The sequence below is a fragment of the Thamnophis sirtalis genome, unplaced genomic scaffold, assembly GCF_051295495.1.
Source record: "Thamnophis sirtalis isolate CommonGarterSnake01/CBP01778 unplaced genomic scaffold, rThaSir2_p1.2 scaffold_8, whole genome shotgun sequence".
Lineage (NCBI taxonomy): Eukaryota > Metazoa > Chordata > Lepidosauria > Squamata > Natricidae > Thamnophis > Thamnophis sirtalis.
The window spans coordinates 54,616,090-54,631,750 of NW_028261388.1; the positions used below are offsets into that span (position 1 = coordinate 54,616,090).

The 15,661-nt window shown below is 38.8% G+C and overlaps 1 protein-coding gene across 2 annotated transcripts in view; it reads right to left on the bottom strand.

Annotated features, from left to right (window-relative positions):
* The window catches only part of C2CD2 (C2 calcium dependent domain containing 2), a 46,625-nt gene extending 31,171 nt beyond the window's left edge, over positions 1-15,454 (bottom strand). The window contains exons 1-4 of one of the 2 annotated variants that reach the window (XM_014061939.2): positions 14,919-15,454; positions 11,725-11,823; positions 2,302-2,421; positions 760-864 (exon numbers count right to left, since the gene is read on the bottom strand). In XM_014061939.2, the coding sequence (XP_013917414.2) occupies positions 760-864; positions 2,302-2,421; positions 11,725-11,823; positions 14,919-15,200 (606 nt within the window). In that variant the 5' untranslated portion in view covers positions 15,201-15,454. The remainder of the gene's footprint in view (positions 1-759; positions 865-2,301; positions 2,422-11,724; positions 11,824-14,918) is intronic. The other variant, XM_014061940.2, reaches the window with a different exon arrangement.
* Positions 15,455-15,661: the final 207 nt, after the last annotated feature.

Consider the following 15,661-nt stretch of genomic DNA (forward strand, 5'->3'; position numbering starts at 1 on the left):
GTTCACCCGAACCAGTGCGAACCAGTAGCAACCCACCTCTAGTGCCCACTATGTTGAAGAAAACTGTTCTGATCCATTAATTTTTATTCATAAATACACTGTAGCCAACTTCATAGATCTTTCATGCCCTGTCTTTTTTTAATTCCTGAACATTCAACAGGTTATACGTAGCTGAAGCACAAAGCATTTGAACCTTAAGAATGCTTTTTTAAAAAAGAGAGAGAGTATCTGTTAAAGTCTCCCTCTAGGAGCAAAGATCACCAGCAATATTTTGAATTCTGTCTAATAAACAACTGGAGACAAAAAGCAGTCTCTTTTATTACTGCCCAAATAGCCTTAAAAATGCCTGTGTTTTTTACAGGCAACTGTATAGATAGTAAAAATGATAATTTCCAAGGAAATGATAGTAATGATGTATACCTGAGTTTGCTGTTGTTGTCTATCTCAGTGGCAATTCTGAGAGGCTTTATAGACTATTATTGTAATTGTTTTAGAAGTAGCAGCATATAATTAATTACTCATGCAAAACTTAACAGCAGCCTATAATTGTCAACCTTTCAAAAAGCTGTCACATCCACATTAGTATGCCAAAAACCGTAGCTTTATACCCTTGGCTCCTAATTATATTTATTAGAAGCCACTCCTTTGGAATGTAGAATCAAGGTGCTAGTGGTTTAGAGAAGGGACAGACAAATGTTTAGAAATATTATTTATTTAAACCAGCTGTAGTTACATGTAAGAAAATGGCAACATACTTACTTTTTGCACATTAGTAGGTTTAACTTCAATATTTGTTTCAGAGGAATAGATGAAAGACCACTTGATCTGGATGTCTTCCTCTTCAGATTTTGCTGAAAGTTTCAGCTGTTGATAATGACAGTTCATTAAGGATTGTGATTTTTATTTTGCAAAATTAAGCAGGTGTTAATGTCAGTTGCAGTTTTATATAAATTGCAGTTCAGCTTATGATACAGAATCTTTCTTCTTTGAAATTTTTAAATTATGAATATAATTTAAATTTGTGAATATATATTCTGATAGAAAATCTGATATACTCTTCAAATACTTTGGGCATCAATTCCCAGAAATTCCAATAGTAAACAATTATGCAAGATATAGTTAAAAACTCTTGAAGAACAGCAGATTAATTAGTTATGTATGTTCACTCTCTGTAGTCCAAATGCAATCTAGTACATACACAGTTCAGTGAACTATGGCTATCTTCCGGATCAGTTAGTCCTCAATTTTCATAATTTATCATACCAGTTGGACTATCTTTGGTTGGTGACACAAAATGCTGAGAGTTTGATCCTAGCATCTCTTTCCCCAGAGCCCCAGACTGGGAACACTACAAACTACATAATTACTGTAGGACAACTGATTAGTAGGTGCTTAGCATTTACATTTTTGACATAATTTCTGATGGGTACACATTGGAATTTAGTAAATTTAAAATTTAAATGCTTAGCATCTACTGATCAGTTCGTTCTATACCAATTATAAATGAAGTACTCAATAAAATGTAAAGAATTTAGGTTTCTGTTCCTGTCTATACTGCTGACTAGGTATTTGAAATGTAAATAAACTTTCTTGGCTCTAAGATTTTAAGTCCAAACATGCACCAGCTACCAGCATCCATATATATTATAACTGCTTCACTGTTCTCTTGATACAAGCAATAAAATAATCAGAAGCTAGTTAAACATATATTCCCAATAAATCCAAAGTGGTAAACCTGTCTCTAAATAAATCATAATATGGAGTTGTAGTTTAAATTTGGCTTCTAAATTGAAATGTTTGAAAGTCATTAAATATTATTTGGGTCAAGCAGGAAACTACAATTAAATGAAGTTTCCTTAATTGCAGAACAGAATTATAAGGAGATTCCATGTAGGTTTTCAATACAATACCCAAACTGAAATCTATGGTTGACAACAATATTAAACATGAGGAATCTAGTTACATAAAGAGTACAACTGACACCTATGGTTGAATAAAGCATATATAATTTTTTAAATTAAATAAGGTAGAAAATATTAATTAATAGGTCACTAGTTTATAAAAATATCAACTATATTAATCCAATGTAAATATAAATTAGATCAAATTTAATTTTCATCCAGACTATACTATTTTTAAGAAGTGCTTTCCCTCCAACAAATCACATAAAGACTAGATATGTCCTCTGCCAGAAGAAGTTATGTACTGTTACTTACAAGAATGTCCAAGGTGACTAAATGAACGAATACATATGTAAGATATCTTACTGCAAGATTTGTTAATTTACATTCAAAATATTACCTGCAAATGAAGTGGAGATAGTTTTACTCTGTAAGACTGACATTCTCCAGTAAGACGTGCAATTTGGTATACACTGACAAGAAAATGGAAGGAATTTCCAATTACATTACAGGAAACCACCTAAAATAATAAAATATAATTTTATCATCAAGCTGTATTTATAGAGAAAGCATCCTGAGCATTTATTTGAATGTTAAAGTGATTGCCATTTTTTAACATCCGAATTCAAATTTTGGCAGTTGCATTGGTCCAAAAAAGTAGGTTGTTTCTTGTCTCTTAGGTGAATTAAGCTTGTATAGAATCTTGTCCGTGGGAAATAAAGCTCATTGATGTAATTCTAATGCTATTATTTTACAACCAAACTAAAAGGAGCTAGCAGGAACCTGTAGTGAAATGTTGTAAGATCATTTTTCAAGCTATGTTATCCAGAGCATTCTCAAAAAAATGTTTGTAGATGGCTGCATCAGTATGATAAACTGAAGAAATAAAGTACTTGCATTTACAGCTATATGTGTGTGTACATACAGTATATTCATTCCACACAAATCAGAATGTTGCATTAACAAGATCCTATCTTATATGAAAGACAATTCACATATAACAGCATGGATGTTGGTATCTCAATATCATTTGAGTGATATTGGCAGAAGATTGAGTAGCATCATAACAGGACAAGCCTTCCCAGCCTTCCAAGGAAATATTTCCACTTGGGCTCCAAATAGTTTAAAACAGTAGTATGTGGAGGAGTTCATTGGCAGGCTGGTGAGGAGGAGGCTATTATTTTTCATGTTCCTTATCTAAATTATTTAAATTAAGACTCTGTCTACATGTTTAGGACTTGAATCTGAAAATGATTGCATTACTGCTACATTAAGAAGTAAGGTTGCTTTTTTCACCTTCCTCCTCATAAAGTCTACCACATGGATATTCCCTCTGTTAGAGATACTTAATTATATTTGATAAAGATATACCTAAATTTTAGCTTTCACTGCTCTTTCCCCAACCCACCATCTGCACATTCCATTCCAACACTATAGAACCCTATATTCAGTGCAGAGATTTCTGGTTTTGTACCAACTTTATCATATCAGGATGTTTATTTTTCTTTTAAAAGGTACAAATATTTTACTTATTATTTAGGAATTTAAGATTTAGGCATTTAAGGACTATCAAGCAATCAGAGAAAAATCCTATCACTTTTATCTGTTTCTGCTTAAGGGTACCAAAAGGTATATTTAGGCTTATTTGGGAGTCTGGAAGAAAATCCTTTCCCACAACCTTTGAAAGTGTTAATATCAGACTGCTGTAACCTCATAGAGCACTTCTGCTTTTCAGTCTCAAGGTATCTTCTTCTTTGAGAACAAATTTTTCTACTGATACGTATTAACCACTTGGTATCATTTTTGCTTCAAATATGGATAGTGTGACTCTCTGGTTTTTGACACAGAAACATTTGTACTGTTATTCAGGCAGCACTTTATAAATAATTTACTGTTTGTTAATAGAATAGGAATAGGAATAGAATTATTTATTGGTGAAGTATGATTGGACACAAATTTGTGTAATAAAGGAAAGTAACCCATGAAGGAGTCAGTCCTGTTAATTTCATACCAATCAGACAACTCCTACCCACTTGAGTCAATATTTAAGAGTTATTTCCTTACTTAGACTGAGAAACAGAAATAGTGGGCAAATAGAGAGTGGGGGTGATTCTGTCTTTCTGCTGGCTTCTCCATTTACTTTGTTTGTAATAAGGTTGCAAGAAGAAAGTCAGTGTGGAGGCCAGCAGGAAGATGCTAAGGTCAAAGGCAAGTAAACCATTGCTGAGTGAGAAAGAAAGCAAAGGGATGCATGGGGGTGTGGATCGGGAATGGTATGTGTTGTAGCCTCGTAAGTCCTCGGATTTACGAATGACAGCTCGGCAGCAGCCAAGCGCATCTTAGCCAATCAGACGCGCCTGTCAGTTGCCGGGCTGTCATACGCAAGGCTATTGGCTCGTCCGTCTGACAGCCTTTTATACTGAGCTGTCAGACGGATGTCAGACGAAAAGACTGTCAGACGGAGGAGAGGTGCCGGTCTACTCACAGTTTCTGTTCTTTCTGTTCTTGCCTGTAATAAACTGTTTGAAGGTTACCTCAGACGCCTCTTCATCTTTCCTGTCGCCGATCTAACAGTATGGGTTGGGAAAAGCATGTAGAGGATTGATTGGGGAAGTTGTACAGGGGGGTACATGGGCCAGTAAGAGTATGTGAGGTTCCTTCCTCCTGTTCCTCCCTCCATTCCTTCCTTCCCTTCTTTCTCTTTCCTAGAGATAGGTGAGTGACTACGGCTGGGTGAGGGAGGAAGAAATTGTGAGACTGACTGAGAAATAGTCACAGAATACTGAAAATAATCACATGACCACAGCAGCAGCCAGTAGCCCTGAAGCAGCCATGATTTCCCCAAATTTCATTCCCTTGGGCGTCATGGGTTTTAGATTTTGGATGCATTCTACAAGTTACCTATTAGAGGGACCTTGATCCAAAAATTGTTGCCTTATGATGCACTATTTTGTCCAGCTAAAAGTCATGAAGACTTTTGTTTTAGTACTGTATAGACAGATTTCAGAACCAAATTCCTATTTAGCAGTTGGATTTGCCACTGCAATCAAACCTTTGTTTGAACTTTCACAGGTAAGTAGAGCAAGCAATTTTTAAGAAGAAGAAAAAAAGGGGGGAATCTGCACACTTCTATGCATATTGGCTACTAAGAGTGGAGTTTTTTCTACTACATATATAATAAAATATATAAAAATGTATATATTATGGTTATCATACAAGCTAAACATTTATTTGATTATATTGTTTGTTCGTACCATGTTTCAAATTTAAATTCCATTGCTATTTGTTTGCCAAGTTAAAATTGAAAACAAAACCCATTTCAATTAGAGTAACTCACAATGCTTTCCAAAATAGCTTACAGTACTCATTTTTAAATGCAGTATGATGAACATAGAACAAAATAGAAGAGCTTGTGAACAACTACCAGGAGTTGTTCCCTTTTTAGGCTGCTCTTCATCTAAAAATTAAATATACACACTTTCTCTTTTCTTTTTTTCCTGAAGGCTGGAAACCTATTTAGGCAAGTATAAAATATGCAGCTTTCAAGTGTTCCTTGGTCCTAATAATTAGGTACAATCTGAAAGTTGTACAGCACTTATGGGAGCCTAATTGGAATAAAATCTACAACTCTTCTTAAATGCCAGGATCACCATGAAAACTTCATTTCTCTCTCAATGCTGTCAATTTCTGAGTCAATCTGAAATTCTCCAGCTGGGCAGACGTGGGGGATGTAAGCTCTAAAGAGTCTTACATGAACCCTGTCTGACAAACTGTCTCCGAGATCCGTTTTTGGAACAGACCCTCCTGTGGAGATTGTAAAGTAGAGGTTTGTGATTCACTTTTATACATGATAATTAAACTGAGTTGCTAATTGACTGAATATGACAATAGAAGGACAATTAAGCATGGGTTAAAATATATGAAACATGGACATATATATGATGAACAAAGTGAGATGTGTACCGCTTGTTATTCTATATAGTAGATTAAGGGAATAACATTGAACAGTAAGGTTTGTCATTTATAGAAAAATTAAAGATATGGAAAAATGGAGAGGGAACATGAAATATATTTGCAATGGGAAACTATTGAGATTTAAAGACAGAATTATAAAGTGGGGACGTGTAAGAATGTATAATTACATAAACATAATGATGAGAATAGCTGGGAATTGTAACCAGGTCTACATCTCGGCCAAAATGAGGCAAGGGGGGGGGGGTTAAAAGTATGACTACCATGTTTCCCTGAAAATAAGATAGGGTCTTATTTTCTTTTGACCCTCCAAATAAGGGCTTGGCCTTATTTTCGGGGAGGTCTTATTATTTTTCAGGTGCAGGAGGCAGCAAGCCCACCAGCCCCACAACTTGCTTGCCTGTGGCCTCAATGACTCAAGTTCTCCTTGAATCCTAGCCTTCACCTGTCCTTTTGCTGGCTGTTGAACAGTTGACTGTGCTGCTCTGACCTCGCTTTTCCTGCAGAACACACACACACACACACACACACACACACACTTCCCCTCCAAGGCCCTGCCCTGTTGAACAGTTGACTGTGCTGCTCTGGCCTCGCTTTTCCTGCAGAACACACCAGAGGTGGGTTCCTACCAGTTCGCACCTATTCGGTAGAACCGGTTCATCAAATCTATTGAACCGGTTAGAAGAGGTTCCACCAGTGGACCCGGAAAGCAGGCCACACCTACAGAAGAGGTTCCAAACATTTTTGAAACCCATCACTGGAACACACACACACAAAAACACACCCTTCCCCTCCAAGGCAGCCACATCCCTTCACTAACTTGCTTTTCAGCTCCATTCTCCGCTTCACGTACAGAGCAAGAAGAGTAGACTGTGCCTGTGGTAAAAAAAATACCAGAAAATACCTTCCAACTTCTCGCAAAAAAAAAAAAAAAAGATCTCGCAAAGTTGGAAGTAGTTCCAAAAACTTCTTTTCTTGCCTTGTACGTGGCAGTGGAGAATGGAGCAGGAAAGCAGGTTAGTGGAGGGATGTGGATGCTTTGGGGGGGGGGGGTAGGGATCACTCTCTCACATACCCACACACAATCCTTTCCTTGGGAGCTCTGCACAGATGCAGAGAAGGCTTCGGATAGAGCATTTGTGGTATGTGTGTCTGCGCTGACCTCCCAAGGAAAGAACGATTGCCAGGAAAGGCGGGGGGATTTTGTATTTGTATTTGTATTTATTGGGATTTATAGGCTGCCCTTTTCCCTGAGGGGACTCAGGGCGGCTTACATTCGTAGGGAAAGGGGGAGTGCAATATAAAACAAAAACAGTATGTGACTAAAATAAACAGTAAAAAACACAACTTTCATTCAGCATTCAACACTCGGGCGGGGTGAATTAGAAACTTATCCCCAGGCCTGACAGGATAGCCAGGTCTTGAGGGTTGTGCGGAAGGTCTGGACGGTGGTGAGGGTGCGAATCTCAACGGGGAGGTCGTTCCACAGGGTCGGAGCTGCTACTGAAAAGGCTCTCCTCCGCGTAGTCGCCAGTCGGCATTGACTGGCGGATGGGATTCGGAGGAGGCCCAATCTGTGTGATCTAATTGGTCGGAGGGAGGTAATCGGCAGGAGGCGGTCTCTCAAGTACCCAGATCCACTACCATGGAGGGCTTTAAAGATGGTAAGTAATACCCTGAAGCGCACCCGGAAATCGACAGGTAGCCAGTGCAGCTCGCGGAGGATGGGTGTTATGTGGGCGAACCGCGGTGCGCCCACTATCACTCGCGCGGCTGCATTCTGGACTAACTGCAGTCGCCGAATGCACTTCAAAGGCAGCCCCATGTAGAGCACATTGCAGTATTCCAGCCTAGAGATCACAAGGGCTTGAGTGACTGTTGCGAGGGCCTCCCGATTCAGGTAGGGTCGCAACTGGCGGACCAGGCGAACCTGGGCAAATGCCCCCCTGGTCACAGCCAACAAATGATGGTCAAAAGTCAGCTGTGGGTCCAGGAGGGACCCTCTTATCCTGTTCTGAGTCTGCGCTGAACTTCAGAACAAGGTGAGAGACAGGAATATCTCCCTTCCCCATTTTTAAGCCGTTTGCAAAAATGCCCCATTTCGAGCCTTCAATCTTGCAATCCTGGAATATGCTGAAGGCTTGGAATGGGGCGTTTTTGCAAACCGCTTGAAATTGGGGAGGGAGGATTTTGTCTCCTATCCTGTTCTCAGTCTGTGGTGACCTTCAGAACAGGGTGAGAGGCAGGAATATCCTCCTCCACATTTTCAAGCCATTTACAAAAATGCCTCATTTTGAGCCTTCTATGTGAATATGCAGGTGAGAAGTGACTTCCTGTAGGCATGAAAATCCATACACTTGGGACATCGGAAGAAACTTTGCAAGGAGACGCTGCTGCCAAAGTGCAGGAAATCTCTCCCCCCCAACCTGCAAATTGTCCTTTCAAAGAGGAGTTTCACCAGGACGAAGAGGTGGCTGAAGGCAGCGTTTGTGTCTCCATCCTGGTGAAACCTCTCTTTGAAAGGACGATCTGCAGGTGGGGGGGGGATATCCTGCACATCAGCAGCAGCGTCTCCTTGCAGGGCTTCTTCCGATGTCCCAGGTATACTGATTTCCATGCCTTCCTTTCCCATTCCATGGACGGAATTGCCTGCTGTGACTGTCACCGTTAGGTAAGGAGGGCATGAGGCATTTGGGTTGTGTTGCTTGGCCTCCGGCTTCTTTTGCAGCCACAATTGGCTGCAAAAGCGACCGGCGTTTGCTGGAGGCAGAGGCCTGAGCAGCATCCGTGAATCAGCTGTTTTGTGAATGGAGTGGTTCAGCTGACCCAATTAAGGGGCCAAGAAGCCCTGAGGTGACCGGGGAAGGGAAGGGTTGCCCCCTGTTCTGGTTAAACCCATCCCTTCACTAGGGCTTATTTTCAGGGGAGGGCTTATATTTTTGCCCACCCTGAAAATCTGACATGGCCTTATTTTCAGGGCATGTCTTATTTTTGGGGAAACACGGTATATATTTCTTCTCTCTTTTTGAAAAAAGGAGGAAGATATATGTTAAAATTAAACATGTATACTAAAAAGGAATTATAAATACCATCAACATAAAATGGAGCTCGCTCAGAAGCTGAATTACACCAAATAAATGAGATGAAGAGGGTGAAGTAGAGGAGAAAGGTAAGGGAAGAAGAGAAGAATAGGGTAGTGGGGGAAAAGGAGGAGTGGAAGGGGAGATAGGAGAAGGAGAGAGGAAGGGGAAGTAGAGAAGCGAAGGATGACAGAGGGAAGAAAGGAGGGAGGGAGGGGGAGGAGAGAGGAAGAAGAAAGTGATGGATAAAGTACAAATATGGTGTATGGAGAGCAGAAGAGCCAATAATTGTTTTTGGGAGTTGATGGTAAGATGAATTGATGTAAACATTTACTAATAAAATACAATGTTGGCTATGTAATAATATACATGTGGTTTTATGTTATGAAAATGAAAAAATAAAAAAACTTATATGTAAAAAAGAGAAAAAAATGCTGTCAATTTCTTTCTTCCTCTACATTCACTTCCAACTGATGAAGGCACAATCCTGACAATAAGGTTGTCTGAATCAGTTTAATTTCTAAGCTGCTCAAAAGTCTGGACTATCACTAGATGGCAGCAAAGAATTAGCATTAATAGTTTTCTATACTTATGCAACATGTATGCAGTAAACCATATTTTAGCTGTATAAATTGATTAATCTACTAGCTTATAAAGATTAGAAAAAGAGAATTATGAAGTAAAGACTGCCACACACTTAAACACACTGAAGTTTAAAAGATTGCAAAAACAAGTTGGGGAAAAGAACTAGAAATATCGTAACTATGAAAATGTAGAGGCTGAATATAACTCATACCATATCAGACTGTGTGTTTTAAAAACATATCTTTGTACGCTAATCAGATAAATGATTTTCTTGCTTACCTTTATCCTCCTAACCCTTCTGAACTTTAATCAGAAACTTGAGTACTCTACTGCTATTAGAAAGTGATTTAAATAAGAACATAATTGACTGATATTGCCAGTTGCTGCTCAAGTGGGAATCAGCTTTGTGGAAGAGATATTGTAACTTTCCACAGAAAGCTAAGTAAAGCTACTGATGGTTGACAAAGGAGTGACTGTTGATTGCGCTGCCAGTTTCAAAGCCATGTTCTTCCATAACTGAAATTCACAAGTAACTTTGCAAGAAACCAAAATTTCATGTATAGTATGTAGTTTGAACAGGTTTTGGGGATACCTGGATGTTAAAGAAAAGAAAGGGGTGCAAGAGGAAGAATATAGGCTTCTTTGATCTTGAAACATTAGCCTATATAATAGCTATATTCGTAAAATGGAATGTGTGAGGAATGGCAAGTTTGAATACATTATGATATCTAGAAAGAAATACAGGTTTCAGGTTAAACTTTAAAGGAGTAAACATATGTACACTTAACTATTTCTGAATACATGAAAGAGGGTTTTTCCAACCTTGGAACAATTCTAAAGTTTTATTAGTAGATTATAATAGAAGCACTAAGGAACTTGTCAGTGTTTATCTTTTCTGGAAATTAATGCTTCTATTGTTTTAGAAAAACAGTCAGTACAGGCCAATTGGGAAGCTGAATAATCAGACATAATGTTGTTTTCAAACCAGAGTAAGTCTACATATTCTTCCCTAATTATCAAATCCTTCCCCATATTCCTAACTTCATGTTTAGTCCAAGTTTCTGATTATCAAGAAAAAATTCTGCTATCACTTTTAAATGATTTTTAACATATTTTGCTTTTTTATAAAGACTCCCAGAGAGCTGCTGGAGGTATCACTAGGGGCATGAAATATAGCAATAATTACTAACCTTTTGATTTGTACTCTGTGATGATTTTTAAAAATCAATTATTAACATAAATGCATGTTCAGTTCTAGATAGAAAATATGTATTTAATAATGTAATCAAAGCAATATGAAGTTTGCTTAAGGTGTGCCACAATCCAAGGAAAGCATAACATTTTACATAAAGAAGTATATAAATACAAAGGTTGGTTTGCCAACTGATATCACCCTATTCTTATTTACATAGGAATAGACTGTACTTCTATATTTATTCCATAATGGCACATATTCTCTTTATTCATAACTATACTTTCATTTTATACAATAAGAATGATTTTGATGTCAGAAAGACTAAATAGTTATATCTTCTTTTTATGGGACTCTGGTAAACCAATAGGCTTCCAGTATTCTTGCTTACGTTTTTTGTGTGAAAAAATAGTAAGCTGAAAACTGTTATTTGCAAACAACTCAAAACATATATCATCAGTTAAATCATATAATTTGTTTAGATTGAATTCTGTCATGCATCCAAATTACTAGCATATTTACTAAAGAAAGGATTATTTAATGTACCCATTTTATTATTTTGCCAATTCTATGCAACTCTTTTTTTCGAAACACTATAACTATTCTACAGTACAGCTAAATGTCAATCCACTGAATCCACCTTTATTAATACTTTACTACTAAGCATTAATTCCTAATAAACACTTTTTGTGTAAGGATTAATATATCATAGATAACAATCCATAGATTATATATATTTAACAGCGCAGAACAGCAAACAACTAACGAAATAAGTTGAAGTTTTTGAGAGCATGCCCACCTCAGTTTGAAACATTTTCCCCTTTTCCTGTACGTGCTAATGACATTAACAAAAGAGAGAGGTGGGGGGAGGGAGGGAGGGAGAGAAACAGGATTCAAGAGAGCATGCATCAGCCCTCATGGTAAGGAGCTGACCAGTTTTATACATGGGGCTCTGCTGTATAAATTAAGGGATGTCAAGAAAATAAAAGCTCACCTTTTCTTCAGCAGATTTTACTACACTTCTTACTCCTTCTACTCCAAGCTCTTGATTCTGATGAGCTGCATCTTCATCAAATGTAAACAAGCAGGTGTTCTGGAAGAGATAGAAAAAAAGAGAAAAAGTGAGATACACAAAGCTATTAAATAGGCCTAAACATTACTGAAATTGAAAAGTGAAACAGCAAATACTGGAGAAGACTAAACCAGTGAAAGATGTGCTTGGGATAATGTCTATTAACAGGATGCATGGCAACGTGCTTTCTGTGTAAGCCCTCAATTTCCCTTGAATAGGATGCTTGAGCTTTTGCCAAATTACAACAATTTATACAGAAGAATGTCATGTTACGTAGATTTTATTCTGTGATGCTGAGGAATAAAGTTAAGAACCCAATCTTCAATTAAATGCTATTTCATTCAAAGCTAATATATTTAATTATACATTACCAGGAGACCCTGGTAACCACCTGCACTATGTTGCCAGTCTATTGCTTAGTGAAATTAATTCAAATTATTCTTATTACCAGTGTTGATTCACAGAGTTTTAAAAACAGGTTTTGAGTGTACACTCTTGGTTCTTTATTGTGTTACCTGTTGTAAGTGCACTAGATTAAGAAATATTATGAAAAAGCAACAGCCCCTGCAGGAATTAAATTATGTGAAGCAAAATAAGGTGGGGTAAACATCCGTTTGGTTTCAAACTTCCATGGGAATAAATAACTTAGAATTGTAACTAACTGCAATTTGTTAAATATATTTGCATGTATTCTTAAGAAACCTTTTCTGCATTTTGCTGGATGTTCATGTTCAATTTTGCCATCAAATTTAGAGCATAAAAAACCCTATGGATAAAAATCCTACTTCTGCCTGGTTTTCTCAATACGATTACTACAGCGTACTATAATAGGCTTGCCGACATAATACCTTTAGTCCCCTTCTGGAGGTCTCTCTCTTCACCTAGGTCTTGTTAGTATGAATTTATTTTGGTTTTCCTTTCCTTTGCTTTTTCCCTCACCTCTTTAATGATTATGTACTTCCTTTTAATTTACTTTTATATTATTATATTTAGCATTTTATTGTAATCTGCTTTGAGATGTGACAGTATGCTATAAAATATATTAAATATAACATAATCCCTAGAACAAATGCTATAATTTTTCATCTTCATTTAAACATTGAATGCTTCACAGAATGCACTAAACTATCATTTAATTATGTTTCATTGAATACAACTGAGGACTTAAGACCACAATTGAACCCAAAATTTCAATTGTTAAACAAGTTGTTAAATGAGTTTTGCCCATTTTATGACCTTTTTCCCATGGCTGTTAAGTGAATCACTGCACCTCCTAAATGAATCATGTGGTCATTAAGTGAATTTGGCTTCTGCCTTTGACTTTGCTTGTTGGAAGTCAGATGGAAGGTTACAAATTGTGATCACGTGACCCTGGGGCAGTGCAACTGTCATAAATACATGCTAGTTGTCAAGCACTCAAATTTTGATTAAGTGATCACGTGAATGCTGCAACTGTCATAAGTGTAAACAGTCATAAATTATTTTTTTACTCGTGTAACTTCAACCTTTTCTGGCATCTAGTTTAAGAGACCAAACCAAATGATTTAATTTGTGTTTCGAATGTGTTCCTGACAAAAGGCAGTCAGGCGCAGAGAACTATTATCTTATACAGTCAGGCCTAATTTCACAGACTGTGGTATTCTGTACATAAAATTATGCTATACTAAATATAAATGTTCATCACAAAACCCTTGGTTGTTTAGCAATAAAATGAATTGATATATTATAATTGCAAACTCTCTATTCTTTACATTTCCAAATGTATTTAAATATAAGAAATACTTTCATGGGAAACAGCATGAAAGAGAGAGGGAACAAACATGTTCACCTTATTTAATTATCTAGTGGAGAACAGAACTCAGGTGTCATCTTTATTGCCAAATACAATAATAAAGAACGTAACATCTGTGGCATGTGCTTTCCCTTTATTCCAAGGCTCGTTTGTTATGGTGGCGAAGCAGCAAAAACAAATGCAGTTTTGCAATGACAACATTGTTTTGAATTTGGAAGGCTGAGTGAGGAAGTAGAAACATTGTCTGCCAAGCAGTGAGCTAAAAAGAAGAGGATGCAGTTGCTTTCTTGGAAAGGATGTACGCAGGCAAGGTATTGTTAATTTCCTATCAGACTTTTTACAGTAAGTTTGTTTCCTACTCTTTGACCCTCTTCCCCAAATTACTGTTTACTTTTCCATTTTAAAAATTATTATTGGAACATACACAATAGCAGGCTGGAAAAGCACATTAAGTAGAATAAATGAAATCTCTCAGCCATTCCTCAAGAACAAGCAGGGGAAAATTAATGATCATTTTATCCTATTTACTATTACTTTCTAGAAATTTAGGAAGGGGTCAACATGACTATACCTGCAAATACAGGTAATCCTTGAGTTATGACCACAATTGAGCCCAACATTTATGTTGCTAATGGAAACATTGAGTTTTGCCCCATTTTACAACCTTTCTTGCAACAGTTGTTAAATGAATCATTGCAGTTGTTAAGCTAGTAACAGGGTGAATCTGGCTTCCACATTGAATTTGCTTGTAAGACGGTTGCAAAAATTGATAACATGACCTCAGGACACTACAACTGTCATGAATATGGACCAATTGCCAAGCATCTGAATTTTGATCCTGTGACCATGGGAATGGTGATGGTTATAAGTGTGAAAAATGGTCATAAGTCATTTTTTCAGTGCCATTGTAACTTTGAAGAGTTACTAAGTGAACTATTGTAAGTCAAGGACTACCTATACTTTTAAGGGTTAGAGAAGAAGAGACGATCACCTTTTCCCTGAAAGAGACCCCCTCATTGATTCAAGATAATTTTAGTTTAGGATCGAACCATTACTAAGCAGATCCTGTTGATGATTTTTTTAAAGCTACATTCCCACACACAACAGGATTGCATAACAAGAGAAAACACTAGAGGTCAGTGCAAACCTTTACACGCCAGTCAAGCCACATTTTTTTTTAGCTGTAGAAGCTCCCCAGTACAATGATGACCACTAAGGCGCTGCAAGAGCTTTGCGTTCTAGTTTTACTCCCGTGGCCCGCGCGCGCGCGCACACGCACACACCCACACATCCCTGCTGGAGTGGGGTCCTGCCATTCACTCACCTCCCGCAATCCAGCTTCCTTGTTCAGCGCTGCGATCCAGGCTTTCTGCCATTCGCTCTTCCAGCTGTCCAGGGACATCAGCCAGGTGAAAAGGGAGCCCCCCTCGTCCTCTTGCAGAAGTCCCGGGCGCGACGGCCGGGGAGGCGGCTTCCCACCGCCTTGCCGCAGGACGCTCAGGCCATATTGCACCAGGTAGACAGTCAGGATGGCCAAAGCGGCTGTAAACAAGGAGAGCAGCGAGAACCGCTGGAGTTCATCCAGCCAGCAAGCCAGCCACGACATGACTGACCATATTTACTGGGCCGACTCGCTTCCTCTCAAGAGCGGGGAAGCCCTTCGCATGGCAAGACGCCTTCCCTCCGCGGCAAACTCCGGGCATGCGTCCTTCCCTCCGGTCCCTCAGAGAAGCCTCTCCCGGGACAAGTCCAGAGCCGCGACTGGGAGCGAAAGCGCCCGGATGACGAAAGGGCTCGGGCCAGGTGTTCGCCTTCCGCCTCGGCCAAATGGGCGCGCTTGAGAGGTCGGAGGCGCAGCCAGCAAGATGCGGCGAGCGGGAGCGGCAACGTCACGGGAGCGGCCCCGTGCGTAGCTGAGCTTTCACGGGACTGACGCGCGGCATAGGCGAGCGCGGGCGACGACCGGGAGGAGCGGTCAAGCGAGTCACCCAAGGAAAACATTCCCAAGCCAGAGAGGAAAAGCGGAGGCGACCCAATTTGCGCCCTCTTCTTCCCGAGGAGCCGGGC